The sequence below is a fragment of the Haplochromis burtoni genome, unplaced genomic scaffold (assembly GCF_018398535.1).
Source record: "Haplochromis burtoni strain Fernald_Lab_line unplaced genomic scaffold, NCSU_Asbu1 Contig_120, whole genome shotgun sequence".
In the NCBI taxonomy this organism is placed as follows: domain Eukaryota; kingdom Metazoa; phylum Chordata; class Actinopteri; order Cichliformes; family Cichlidae; genus Haplochromis; species Haplochromis burtoni.
This window is the reverse complement of record NW_024582481.1, coordinates 558933-573292: the sequence shown is the minus strand read 5'-3', so window position 1 is coordinate 573292 and position 14360 is coordinate 558933. Positions and strand designations below refer to the sequence as shown.

General features: G+C 41.1%; 2 protein-coding genes across 5 annotated transcripts in view; both read left to right on the top strand.

Moving 5' to 3' along the window:
* Window positions 1–897: 897 nt before the first annotated feature.
* On the top strand, window positions 898–7983 carry tnxba (tenascin XBa). Its single transcript, XM_005943161.2, has 15 exons — window positions 898–1041; window positions 2378–3565; window positions 3666–3797; window positions 3883–5064; window positions 5151–5273; window positions 5429–5572; window positions 5672–5791; window positions 5867–6022; window positions 6187–6299; window positions 6399–6531; window positions 6605–6756; window positions 6840–6936; window positions 7043–7204; window positions 7291–7454; window positions 7537–7983. Exons 2-15 carry the CDS (start codon window positions 2494–2496, stop codon window positions 7633–7635), a joined length of 3849 nt encoding a protein of 1282 aa, XP_005943223.1. The 5' UTR covers window positions 898–1041; window positions 2378–2493; the 3' UTR covers window positions 7636–7983.
* Window positions 7984–8112: 129 nt separating this feature from the next.
* Window positions 8113–14360, top strand: part of LOC102295333 (steroid 21-hydroxylase) — a 12934-nt gene continuing 6686 nt past the window's right edge. Inside the window, exons 1-12 of one of the 4 annotated variants that reach the window (XM_014340378.2) lie at window positions 8113–8438; window positions 8597–8779; window positions 8873–8962; window positions 9037–9191; window positions 9285–9380; window positions 9549–9659; window positions 9749–9835; window positions 10009–10092; window positions 10271–10384; window positions 10472–10638; window positions 11454–11557; window positions 11643–11746. In XM_014340378.2, the coding sequence (XP_014195864.1) occupies window positions 8315–8438; window positions 8597–8779; window positions 8873–8962; window positions 9037–9191; window positions 9285–9380; window positions 9549–9659; window positions 9749–9835; window positions 10009–10092; window positions 10271–10384; window positions 10472–10638; window positions 11454–11557; window positions 11643–11746 (1419 nt within the window). In that variant the 5' untranslated portion in view covers window positions 8113–8314. Of the gene's footprint in view, window positions 8439–8596; window positions 8780–8872; window positions 8963–9036; window positions 9192–9284; window positions 9381–9548; window positions 9660–9748; window positions 9836–10008; window positions 10093–10270; window positions 10385–10471; window positions 10639–11453; window positions 11558–11642; window positions 12064–14360 lie in introns of those variants that run through there. The other 3 variants (XM_005943155.2, XM_014340379.2, XM_042223817.1) reach the window with 3 other exon arrangements.

Genomic DNA, 14360 nt, shown 5'->3' with positions numbered 1-14360 from the left:
CACTGTAACATATATGGATTGAGCAGATGTAAAAGTAAAAGAAAACATGCTTCTTCTGTATCACCCATAGTTTCTTACCTCTTATGTTTCTTATGTTAGCGCAGTGTCTTAACCTATATGCTCTCTTGTACATTTAGATGAATGTCACTTACATACCTTGTTTGCTCTACACCCTTGATATAGCCTACTTGTCTTCATGTGGTTTACAGAAGGTGGGTTGGTGGGTGGCCATCTTGTCTGAGATGCAATGCATCCACAGAGGATTCCTTAAATCTGCTGGATATTTGGTCACTTACATAACTCCCACGTAGTTACATCTCATTACTTCCAACAAACAGCCGATTCATATAGAGAGAGGGTCCTGTCCCCCAGAGTCTGCTCTGAATGCCCACAGTGTTATGTATTCCAGATGAATCATGATTCTCACACCGGGGCTTTATTCAGCCAAAAACTGTGTGCTGCTAGCAGCAGTCTTTGGGATAAGGCAAGTTACATGTGACAGACATTTGTGAAATAACTGCTATACAATCTGCAAAGCTGAGTCATAATAATTTTAAATTAAATAGATAAGATTTATTTGATTGTTTTAAACAATTCAGCAATTCAGTTGCTGTGTTCAACAATTCAGTGTGTTGTTGAGACAAACTAAATGAAGTCATCTTGAATCAACTCTATAACAGTGGATTTTCAGCTATAAGAAGCAAACATGTGCTTTCTTTGTGCAAGCAAATAAAACAGAGTAACTTGTCATGGTAGATACAGAAACCAGTGTAAAATACCATGCCTTTTTGTAAGTCCAATACAAATATTTTTCATGGTGGTTGAGAGAGTGGGACCATAAGATTTGGTAAAGGGCGTGGGGGTGGGGGGATTTTCCTTAAGTAGGAGCAGACTTTATCACTCTCCTCCTTTCTAGTGGTGGTCCTTCTTCTCACCTCTTTCCTCTCAGGTTAGATGAAGAAGTTCTGTGTCCACTCTTCCGATTAGATGGAGGGAGAAAGTCGAAGAAAGAGATAAAGAAAGAACCAAGTCATTATTCAAGTAAGTGCAACTTTTTATTCCCCTTTTTTGTGAAGATAGAGTGAAAACTGCAACTATTGGAATAACTAGCATCCTACTTTCAGGTGTGTTTGTGTGGATGGGTTTTTAATCTTATTGTTTATTTGTAGAGTATAATGTTATAATTTTCTGTGTCTTAATGAGTAGAAAGGGCTCTGGTGTTGATTCTTTCCTTGTTTTATTTACAGTGAAAAGGATTTATAAATAGTAGTTTTTGTGAGTGCAGTGGAAAAACAATTTAAAAAAAACATTATTGCTAAATTTTTCCTTTTAGTTTTAATCATGGAATCAAAATGAATTCTATCAGTTTTAGAAATAAAGAAGACTTATTAATTCAACCAGCACTGAAGCCCATTTAAAAGCAAGGCTGGATGTATTTTCTTTTGTGGTTTTATGAGTTGTGGGTGACGAGCTTTATGTAACCGTCTGTATAGTGAAAGACATACTGTGTCCCACAGTTCTTACAGTAAAGCTCTGTTACCTGGCCACATAGTCTCAGTGGCACACTCTGAATTTCCCACTCAGGTAAGCTTTTCCTTCCTGCTCAGTGTCCAGTGACTTAGACCTTACTTGGTTTGAACAGCAGTCACTTTACGACTGAACACTTGGAACACTTCTGAATATCTGGATGCATGTCTGTGTCAATTTTTACAGCAGCTTTATTGTAAAAAGCACATAACAGAGGTTTGGACATGTTTTCCAGTTATGAGTATTTAGGTATATAGCATATTTATAGTATATATAAGTGGCAAAGCTCAAAGGAAATACTTAAAAGGTCATTTAAATAAATCTGCTTAGTTGGCTCTAAAGGTCAGCTCACAGCATACAGCTTCTGCATTAACACTTTAACACCTAGTGTATCATATCTGATATTTTCTTTTTGAGAGTTCTCCATCATATGTGTATTTTCCTCTCTGGAAAAACTTGAAACAATTGAAAAATAGATTTTTAAGCAATAGACTACAAACAACAAAAACAATTAGAATTTTTCAGTAAGTTTGTTTTTCAGGAAAAAAAATCTAAATGTTTTTTGAAACTGAATAGAAAAAGTAAGTACTTAGAAGCCAGAAATGTCTTGTCAGTTAACCACTTTTTAAATTGCTGCCAGTCTCTGATTAGCCAGTTCTACTGAGGAGCTTTAAGTGTGAATGGGAGCTCTGTGAATGTGATGCTGGTCAGTCCTGTAAAAGATATATGTATGCTCATTAAAGTCCTACTTGGAACTCAAAAATCAGCTATAAAATGGCCTACGTTAGTGTTTCCTGCATTCAACTCTGCCATAATTCAGCTCTTTCTTTATTTCTGTCTTCATTTCCAGGTGAGACCTGGCAAAGAAAAAAGCAAAATATAGAAGAAGGAATTCATAGATTTACAGTAACGTAAATTCAGTTCCACTGAAGCAACAGCTTCTCTGACCACAGTTGCTGGATCAAAATGTTATTTACTCTAGGACTACTCCTCCTTCTCACCCCATTTCCCTCTATTCAAACCACAACCAATGAGAAGAGAGACTCCACAGGAAGTGATTTGACCAAAGCCAGTGCAGCATTTACCCGTTCAAAACCAAAAACCACTGCTCTCCCTGACAAACAGACCAACCAGCTCACCCTTAAGCCAAATGCCATCAATCAGACAGTTTTACCCACTCCAGCTACCAAGCAAAAATCTCCAACAGCCAATGTTACACTGACCACCAAAGGCAGGCACAGCCCAACAGTAATTCAAACCACTCCGTCAGTGGTAAAGGCTACTACACCCAGAAGCACCCTCTCAAACAAAGACAAGCACACAGTCCCAGTTAACCAGACTAAGTCCCCTAAGTCAGCCTCAGGTGGTGAAGTAAAAGGAAGCAAAGAAAAGCATTCCCCCACTGGAATTCTAAATGTTCAGCCAACACCCACAAAGACTGCTTCATCCAGCGGTGCTAAACCCACCAAACACAAACTTCAGCCCTCTGGCAATCAGACTATTCTAATTAGGTCTCCTTCAACTGATCATGGGAATACGGCCAAAGACAGGCCTGCCACCACCATAGTTCAAAATACTCAGTCAACATTTATAAAGTCCACTGCTGCCACAAAAAACAAGCCCGCACCATCTGTCAATCAAACTGTTGTTGCTAGGTCCCCCACCATCAATGATGTGAAGTCCAAGGGCAAGCCTTCTCCCACAAAAGTTCCAACTGTGTTGCCACTGGAGACTCCAGCAAAGACAACTGACAAAGAAAAGGTCACAACCTCTGCCAATGACACAGTTTTAATCAAAGAATCCAGCAAAGACAAGCCTGCCTCTTCGCAGCCCATCAAAGTGGTTATCAGTGAGGGCTGCGACTCAAGCAACACCAAGGAGCAGGAGCTGAAGCTGAAACCTGGTGCTCCACTCGTCATGACTCATAAGATCAGCTTGTTGCCTGGTGGCTGCAGTGGAGAGTGTGAGGCTGAAATGGCCGAACTGAAAGGGCGTGTGGCTCGGCTTGAAAGAGAGATGTCCTTTCTCAAAGATAAATGTATCATTTTCTTATGATTTATTCACCATATTTTATCATTTTAAACACTATTCAGTATAGACAGGATTAAACATTCCTTGTTCTGTTTGTTTCTGCCCAGGTCCGTGCTCTGCAAACTGTCCAAATGACTGTGGTGACAATGGGAAATGTGAGAAGGGTAAATGTATCTGCCACAAAGGATTCATGGGTCTAGACTGCAGTAAGTGTGCACAAGGAGCCGAGTGTAGCAAAAGTAAGTTATGTTTGCACTAAAATGAGAAAAAATAAATATTTTTATGTAACCTTTGAATGATGCAGCCTCTCCCTGGTCTTTTCAGAAGCTAGCAAAGGGAGCACCATCCAGCCAACAGTGGAGACTGTAATCCTGCAGGTGAAAAAAGGAAAGGACAGCATGCAGGAGAAAAATACCAAAGCAGAACAAACACTTTTCCAGAAGAATGTGTCTGAGACTGACACTACACCTAAAGGAGCCACTAATGCCAAAGGAGCTGTTGATAAAACACAAGTGAAAGAAGACACCGCTGTGAAGAAAACAACTACTAAAGGTTCTTCAAATCCTGAAAACACCAGTCGCCCAACTGTTGACAAAAGTCTCCCGAAACAAGAGGAAAACAAGAAGGAGGTAACCCGAAAAGGCAAAACAACACCCTCAGCCTCAGAAACCAACATTAAAGATGGGACTGGCAGCAGAACATTTTCAACGTCTGACCATCTGAAAGATGAACCACAAAATAATGCAACACAAAGCAATGTGAAGAAGGTTTCTAAAACTGACACAACCATCTCCAAGGGCACAGGGACAACCAAAACCAAAACAGACAAGGACATTTTGGAGCAGTCCACGAAGGGTGAAAAGAATGTATCTCAGTCATCCGGCCATAAACCAAATAAGACAGGTAAATTAGACACTTTAATTGTGCAGACTGTGGACAAAAAAACTGACAAGACTGGGAAAGGAACACAAATAAATCTGGATGTATTGAATCGAACCATTGGAGCTGCATCAGATAAGACTAAATCTCATCATGACAAAACAACTCACCATGACTCAGGGATCAGCATCAAGAGGACCGGAGGATCTGGATTAGGATCTGTGAAGGCTGTGAATATATCTTCCCACAGCTTCACAGTCACATGGTTAGCACCCCAAGGGATGTTTAAGAACTTCACTGTGATCAGAAGAGAGCCACAGACAGAAGGAGACGAAGATGGTTACGAGGACTTTGAGGAGGAAGCTCTTCCAGGACAAAAGCCCTCTGCAGCTAGGAACGCAACGGAAGTCTTAGTACAGAGTGAGCGCACCAACGCAACTGCCTCCTCCAGGAAAGCTGATGGATCAAAAGTTAAAGCTGACACCAAGAGGATCTCGATGGTGGTCCCGGGTAATGTGCGCTCTGTGGAGTTCAGTAATTTGCGGGCAAACATGCGCTATGTCCTGCATATATATGGTACAGCAGCACAGAGAAGATCAAAGATTCACAGAGTAACTGCAACCACAGGTAATAACAGCAGGAAAACGTTTATGTATAAGTCCATCAATATCTAAGCAAATGATACACTATGTTGTACTTTTTTCTCTTGCTAGGTCCTGAGCCAGCCACAGAGATGGTTTTCAGTAATGTCACAGAGGCTTCTCTCAATGTTTCCTGGTCCAAACCAAAGACAACGTTCACAGGCTTCAGGGTGACATACACCAACATTTTAACAGGTCTGTTAAGTACTGCTCATATTGTTTATCTCAGACCAGAGTTATCCAGCATAAAACACTTAATTAATGCCAGCTCAACCCAAGTGAAGGTTAATGTCAGTTTATTAGGAAATGTTCTTAGTGTCTCATTGTGGTGCTTGTTGTCGTCCTGACAGGGGAGAACCGCTTGGTGACAGTGGGCTCTAAGCAGTCTTATGTTGTTCTGTCCAAGCTGTCTGCTGGGTCTTCCTACATAATCACTGTAACTACGACACAAGGCCAATTCCAGAGTGATCCACTCACATCCGTCATCACCACAGGTACAATCTTAGACAAGTTTACTATTATAAAAGGCTACTGTCTTTGTCTTGGAGTGCAAAAATAAAACATAAACACTGTGGATAATATCCGAACTGCAGTGCCCGCCCCTCCAACGCATCTTCAAGTTGTCAATGTGACAGACACCAGAGCTGTGCTGCAGTGGACTCCCAGTCTAGGGAAAGTAGACCGCTTCGTCATCAGCTACGAGTCCTCTAAGAGTGAGTGTGGCCACACTGACATAATGACTAATGAATAAGTGCTTGTGACTGAGTGGAGTGCTCTTATTGCCACAGCTCCTAATGTGACAGTGACCGTGACCTTGTCAGGAAACTCAGTGGAGCACCAGCTGAGAGGCCTGCAGAAAGGCACCCTCTACAGGGTCAAAGTGCTGAGCCAGAAGGACAGTCTGCAGAGTATGGCCATCTCAACAACATTTACTACTGCAAATGGTGAGCAAAAGGGTGGGAAAATGAAGTAAAATCATAATCTTAAACAAGAGAGAATAAAATGATCCTTCGTGGATGAGCAACCTAGAGAGTATGTTTAGTTTTAAGTGAGTAAACTTAAGAAAAGAAAAAAGAAAAACTGCCAAGGGGCTTCTTGTGTCTCTCAGTGGTCAAAGCCAGTGAAGTTGGGGCTCGAAGTGCAGCCATAGCTTGGAGAGCCACCCCTGCCGTTTATCACAGCTACAAAGTGCTTTATCAGGTGGCCGGAGAGGAGACAAAGGTCAGTTGCAATTTTTGATCTTTGGTATACAATAATTAAAGAGAGACCTGACTTTTACAGAATTTCAAAGCTCTGTGTGTGTTACTGTGTTTATATTAGGAGGTGATTCTGGAGCCCACCATCACAGAGTACAAGTTGACTGGGCTTTTGCCCATGTCCCGCTATTTTGTTGTGGTGCAAGGCGAGAGAGATGGACACTATACATCTGTTGTCACCACAGAATTCATCACAGGTATGCATTTTACGTGTTGCAATGTAATCCCATCTTGTGATTACTCTAAAAACTAATTTTCTTTATCTGTTAGGAAAACTGCGCTTCCCTTTCCCTACCGAGTGCTCTCAGGAGCTGCTGAATGGAGCTCTGCACTCAGGAGAGTTGGACATCTACCCTCAAGGACGAGAGGGGCGAGCAGTTAGAGTCTACTGTGACATGGAGACTGATGGAGGCGGCTGGACAGTAAGACAAACTGCAGTCACTTGAATAAAAGTCGAAAATAGACTTTTATTTGGGTTTTAGACAGCAGTCTCTGTGTTTTGCAGGTGTTCCAGAGGAGGATGAATGGAAAAACAGATTTTTTCAGAACATGGAGTGAATACAAAGCTGGCTTTGGAAACCTGAGTGAAGAATTCTGGCTTGGTACAGTATAAAGCCAAGCTTCTAATCACTTTATCTGATTCAAAGTGTTTTCTTTTGTTTTCACTACATCTGCTTAAACAGCATCTTTTCTCCCAACTCCCACCAGGAAATGAGCTCCTGCACAACCTGACTAATGTTGGCCCTGTGAGTCTGAGAGTGGATATGCGATCTGGAAACCATACCGTCTACGCTCACTACACGAACTTCTCTGTCGATTCAGAGACGAGGCACTATACGCTCACCGTGTCTGGCTACACCGGAACAGCAGGTCCACTTTCAAAAACTGCATTAAACAAAACAAGTGCAGTTATACGTGACAATTTGGATCTCAATATCAATGCACTTTTCTGACAGGTGACTCTATGAGGTACCATAACGGTCGTCCATTCTCAACCCGAGACAAGAACCCTGATCCCATGGGGATCCACTGTGCCAAGGCCTACATGGGAGGCTGGTGGTATAAAAACTGTTACAAGGTCAACCTCAATGGTCTTTATGGCATCAACAGTAACAATCAGGTACGACTAATCTCTGCTGATTTCTAAATGTTTTTATCTTTTAAAGCACGCTGGCCAAAGATAGATTTTCTTTTCTATCCAGGGAATAGTCTGGATAGACTGGAAAGGTAAAGACTCCTCCATTCCCTTCACTGAGATGAAGTTCAGACCCTCCAGGTTCTCCCCTGCAACTCATGGGTAAGGATGGACCAGCCTCCATGAAAACTCTGCATCTGACAGAAAATTAAAGCTCCAGAAATTTTCGAGAACCTTGGATCTCACGGTTTCTGTGTCTCTGTCCGAATAAAATAACCTATAGTTGTTTTGATAGCTGCAGCTGTCAGTTCATTTGATTAATTTTCTGATCTGTTTTTATAGCAGACGTAACAACTAATTTTATTGTAACTTTTGAATTTTGTTCTACTGTTCTGCCTGACTCATTCATTTCAATACAAATGTGTTTTGTGCCCCAAAATTGTATGCCACCCCACTACTACTGTAATTAAACATGCACTGTTTCACTCCATTGGAATAAATGTGGCTAACCTTGGTCTCGTGAGTTTTTATTTCCTGAAAGCAATTTACAATTTCTCACCTCCCTGCGTTCGTCGTGTTACAAGATTGAGAAACACAGGCTTGACAGATTGTAATGTCAACTAAAATGTGTTAACATGCCCTTTAGTGAGTGCAAATCATGTCTAGGCTGTCTTGTGCTGCATTTATCACATCAACAGTCATGCTGACCTAACAAATATTTGGATGTCCTTGATTATAGCGAAAACACCAAACACTGTATCGAGCTGACAGGCTTTAAGACCTGTGAGAGGACTATAAATGTTCAGGGCTGCGTGTTGACCACTGCGAGAAGACTCTAAGTGATAATGGAAATATCAATAGTCAGTGTGGGAGCTGCGTTCCTGGTTGTACTGCTGTTCATGGTGCTGAATTGGATTTCTGGTCAGAAACACAAAGATGTTCAGGAAAATCATAAGGGAAGTAAGTCAAGTTGAGTATATATTCACGGTCTTTTTATAGTATATGGTTTTGATGGTTGCAATAAATAATGAAATTAAAAATATGGAGACTTACAAAACTGAAACTGGTTGTTATTCTATATCGTTTGCGCCTGTCCATTTTACTTTGTCTTTTCTAATTCTGTGTAGGAGATGATTCTAGATTTCTGGACCAGTTTCTTCCCTGCTCCTCATCTCTTTCCCTCCCGGGCCCTCCCGGCCACTTTCTCATTGGTAATATGATGGAGCTGAAACATGATCATCTACCAATTCACCTCACAAATTTGGCACAGCGCTATGGAAGCATTTATCGCCTTAAATGCGGAACAACAAGTAATGATCCATTAATTGATAACGGTTGACATTTTTAGTAAATTTCAGATTGCATAACACCAAAACACTGCACTTATAATCGTGTTGTTTCAGCTATGGTAGTGCTGAACAGCAGCGAAGTCATAAGAGAAGCACTGGTGAAGAAATGGTGTGACTTTGCCGGGAGACCGATCTCATACACAGGTAAAGAGTTCAGTTCAGTGCACTGGGCTGCGTAGTTGTCATATGATATCATGACCCTGACTCATTTCTTTCAGGTAATATTGTGTCTGGGGGAGGTTGCAACATATCTTTAGGTGACTATACTGAAAAGTGGAAGGCACAACATCGCCTTGTCCATAGTTCTCTGCAGCGTTGCTGCAAAAAGTCTTTGCATGATGTCATTGAGAGACAAGCGCTGCATCTGTTAAAGGTACAGTTAAAAAAAGCTGGAAAACAAGATTTTAGAAGGAAGACTTTGCAAACCAAATGCTCGGGATAAAGCACGGGTTTGTTCACTGTTTAGGTTTTGATGGGCTATAAAGGCCGTGCTGTAGATCTGTCAGAGGATTTTACTGTGGCGGCCAGTAATGTCATCACCACTCTGGCTTTCGGAATAGAAGTGAGTATTCTTCTCCCCCTAGTTCTGTTTGTTTTCATGTCACCGTCTTAGAAAAGGTACATTCATAATGTTCTGTTAATCAGGAAGTGAAACTCTTGAGGATAAGCATGACCACATCTCGTTCCCTCTGTTTTTGGACAGTGTGTCTCATTACTTTGTGTCTTGTAGTATGATAAGAGCTCATCGGAGCTGCAGGAGTTGCACAGATGTCTCAATGAGATTGTTGCTCTGTGGGGCTCCGCTTGGATATCAGCCCTGGACTCTTTCCCACTGCTTAGAGTAAATATCCACCATTTAGACTATTGGTCAAATAAATAAAACCAGTACCATGTTGTGAAAATAATTTCATGTCATTTGTTCTCTCAAAGAAATTACCCAATCCTGTTTTTGCCCATCTTCTGAAAGAGGTGGTCAGGAGAGACGAAATCATAGGAAGACATCTCAACAATTACAAGGTTAGTAATGTAAGATGATAAGAAAATAATGATCTCATGAATTTAAATCATTCAGATCGCAAGACAAAGAAAATACTTGCTGTGATTTTGTGAAACCAAACACAAAATCACACAAGTTATTTAAAAACATCCAAAATAACTCTCTTTTAATCTACTTTTGCTATTTATTTAAGCAGTCACAGGACAAAAAAAATCAGGATGTCATCACAGGATCCCTCCTCCAGGGACTTGACAATCAGAACACAGAAGACAAAGCGGTGAGTACATACAGTGAATACCAGGAGAGATAGTGGACTGCTTTCCTTAATAAATCACCTGAAGTCCCGATAATTTTACAAACTACGATGATAGAGCAAGCTTAGTTCAAGATCACAATTAGAAGTGGAAACATGCAACACTGTAAAAGTATTAAATTACATGTCTTCATGTTCCCAGCTATTAACAGATATTCATGTTCACATGGCAACAGTGGACCTTCTTATCGGGGGAACAGAGACTACTGCGGCCTGGCTAAACTGGATGGTGGCCTTCCTCCTGCACAGACCAGAGGCACTGGGAATTTTTACCAAAAAAAAAAAAGTTAAAACAAAAGACATGTTTTTGTTTTTTATGCATCCTTTCTAATGTAATCTACAGGTGCAGGAGTTGGTATATGAGGAGCTGTGCACAGTATTGGAGGGCCGATACCCTAAATACAGCGACAGACACAGACTTCCGGTCCTCTGCTCTCTGATCAGTGAGGTGCTCAGGCTCAGGCCAGTCGCCCCTTTGGCAGTACCACACAGAGCCATCAGAGACAGCAGGTCAGCCTGCACATAATAAATAGCAGGAACTACACAACACACAATAAGCACTACTGACTAAGTACCTGTGTGTGTATATGTGTGTGTGTGTGTGTGTGTGTAGATGGGGGTGTGTACACACATGTACCATGTTTACATATCTTTGTGGGACCAAAAATTTGAAGTTTTCTTTTGTTGTGCGGACCAACAGCCCTTATGGGGACAAAATCCATGTCCCCACGAGTTTGAAGCCATTTTTGAGGATCAAAATGTGATTTTAGTATCAGGCACTCATTTCGTTTATTTTTGATGGTTAGGGTCAGGGTAAGCGGCTAGGGAAAGCATTATGTCAATTCGATGTCTCCACAAAGATATGAAAACACAACTGTCTTTGTGTGTGCGTGTGTGTTTATGTGTGAGATACATGTGCTAGTACAGCCTGGCTGAGGTCTCCAGATCTCCCACAGTCTCACATTTCTCCAAAGGGAGTGGTTTTAATTAATGAAGTATGCTGGAATGTGATGCTGGAAGTATGAAGTATTGCAACATTTGGCACCGCTCTTCCTCCAAGATCAGATTTATGAAGAGACATCCACTTGAATTACCTTTAGAAAAATGTAATTTATTAAAACAACAAGCACCAGCATTGTTTATTTATGTAATTGTGCAGAAAGAAGATGTGTAGACATTATTTAAATTAATCGAAACCTGAAAAAACTACAACAAAAAACAAACAGGCATACACATATACACATTTTCTGCTGTTGCCCTGTTATGTATGTGTGTTGCTTGATACTTGGCATTAAGACAAATACATGGCTCCTCCTCATGTTTAGCATTGCAGGTTATTTCATCCCTAAGAACACAGTCATCATTCCTAATCTTTTTGGAGCACATCATGATCCTGAAGTTTGGCCTGACCCATACAGCTTCAAACCAGGTACTGTCCCAAACGCTGTGTGATTTGTGTTCATTTCACTTGGCTCAGAAGAGTTCAAATAAAGTATTGACACTCTCTCTTTCAGAGCGCTTTCTGAATGAAGGAGGGGGAAGCGGAGGCGGCTCCACCCGTGACCTGATCCCTTTTGGAGGGGGGGCTCGGCTCTGCCTGGGAGAGTCTGTGGCCAAAATTGAGCTTTTTCTGTTCAGTGCCTACTTGCTGAGAGATTTTCAGTTCCTCCTGCCTGAGAGCGAGACCTCACTGCCTGATCTGAGAGGAGTTGCCAGTGTTGTGCTTAAAATCAAGTCCTATGAAGTTGTAGCACGTCCAAGACCTGTGACTAATCCCTGAGCTGCAGTGGGTGTATTGCTGACTTGTTGTTTGTGTTGGCCATGTATGTGCAAATTTATGTTTCACATATTTATATTTTCTCTTCTTATTCTTATTTATTCTTACACTTTATTATCAAAGTTATTTGTTCCACCAGCACTGAATAAAATGTCCAAACCAAAGTCTTTATTTCTTCAGTGGCGATAACCCTGACAATAGGTGACCACTCCCACTAATACGCCCACTATTCTCATTCATCTCGCAGGGACCTGGACATTCCCATACACTACATAACACATAGAAAACTCCACTGACTCTTAAAAATGCCACACAGTGGCATAATGTATGGGATAAGTCCAGTTTCTCCTCAGCACTGGGTTACAGGCGTATCTGCTGTTTGGGTTTTCATCATTAATATCCTACTCATGATGAAAAGGAATGTAAAAGTTATTATTTATAACAATAATAATGGATTGTATTTATGTATATGCTTTTCAGGACCCCTCAAAGCACTTTACAATACCACTATTCTTTCACTCTCACATTCATACACTGGTGGAGGAAGCTACAGTTGTAGCCACAGCTGCCCTGGGGCAGACTAACAGAGGCGAGGCTGCCATATCGTGCTATTTGCCCTTCTTGCCATCACCAGTAGGTTTTAGGTGAAGTGTCTTGCCCAAGGACACAATGACCAAGACTGTCCAAGCCGGGGCTCGAACCGGCAACCTTCCGATTACGAGACAAACACACAACTCTTGAGCTACGATGGCACCTTCATCAAAATAGTAACCCACATGTAAAACACACAGCAGTCACGAGAGTTAAAGTGACTGTAGCAGAGTCAATATAAATAACTCTTACAAGTAAAAATAACTCATCTCTTATGACTCACTCTCATGAGCAAAAAGTGAGGTTCCTGTGTCATTTCGTGCAACTGAATGGGTTTGTGTTGTAACGGGAAAGTTAAAAAATGAGAAGTTAATGAAAAGCTTTCTCTGGCAAGTAATTAAATTACATGCTGCATTACGGCCCTGTCCTTTATTAAGGTCATTAACTGCTCACACCTGCATGGGTTTAGAAAGTTTAATTTACAACATCCAACTTTGATAGCTAGGGAATGGACTGCCAGGGTCTCTCTTCTTGAATGCCACCCAGCACACACTGCACCTGACTCTACGTCACCTTCTGGGTTGCGGGCCTATACGTTGGTAGCCCTTTCTTCCTGGGCAGGGTAAACTGTCCCCAGATCTGACCAATCAGACTACTGCATTTGGCAACAAGTGCACTCATAGCTCAAAAACGGTACTGAAACTACAAATACCTCAGACACATAGCTAAACATAGCTCCAGCTCAATCAACTGAACTGAGTTTAAAGAAACCCTCAGTCCTCCTGAAATATGTATGAAAGCCACCACAGACAGAAGGTGCTTCGATGACATCAAAGAAGTGATGCATTGCTGACTGTATGCATGAATTACTGAACGGTTGCATCTTCATGCAACCTCTGTTCTTGATTCAACTGATGAAAATGATTGCTTTCCCGGTCCTCGAGAAACACATGCCTGTAAGTATCCTCCTAATCATTCTGATAGTGGTGGGAGGATTCTACATTTACACCAAGAGGAAGCACAACAAGGATCTAGGGAATAAATCGGATTTATTCTGGATCTGAAGGTTGAATACTTCCACAATGACCACAATGTTTTCCTTCTTGGTCTGCAGCTAATGATCAGCCCAGTACTGAAATGGTAAGATATCAAAAAACAGGATCATGCCGAGTCAAGCTCACATGTCCTATTTCACTAATGTTGGTGCTCTTCTCCTCAGACTCATGTGTACGAGGTCGTTCAGGATGATCGTAATGAGGAACAACAACAACAACAACAACATTTAAAAAGAGAAGCAGCCACTGCAACAACCAGTTTTTATGATTTATTACGAGCTGTGAACTAGAGTGAAACCACATGCTATTCTTTGTCTTTATCACAAACTTCAAAATCATCAACAGATGTGGTTTACAAAACCTGTTTGAAAACAGACTTTTTTCTATTTCAAGAAACAGAAATGCACAGTAAATCAGCTCCTCCTTTGCCAGACATGCATGCAAGGTGTTTTAAAGTAAATTTAAAAAATGTATGATTACATTGTAAGCAATTTTGAAAAACACATTTTATTTCAATAATATGGTTTTTAAATTCTTCATTTTTAATTTTTATTTTACACACTCAGTCAAACTACACAAAAAAAGATTAGATAACTGCTGAGGAAAATCTTCTTTAGCTTGAAAATGGCTAATATTGGACTGCAGTAAAAGAGAGAAATTATTTTTTGCGACAGGCTAAGATTTGAAAATCATAATCAATTGAGAAAACAAGGCATGATACCGCTAACAAGTAACCAAGATTACATCTGGCATTGGGTAGAGACTGCTGACAAGCTGGCGTGGATTATCTGTGAGAAAAGAAAAAGGTT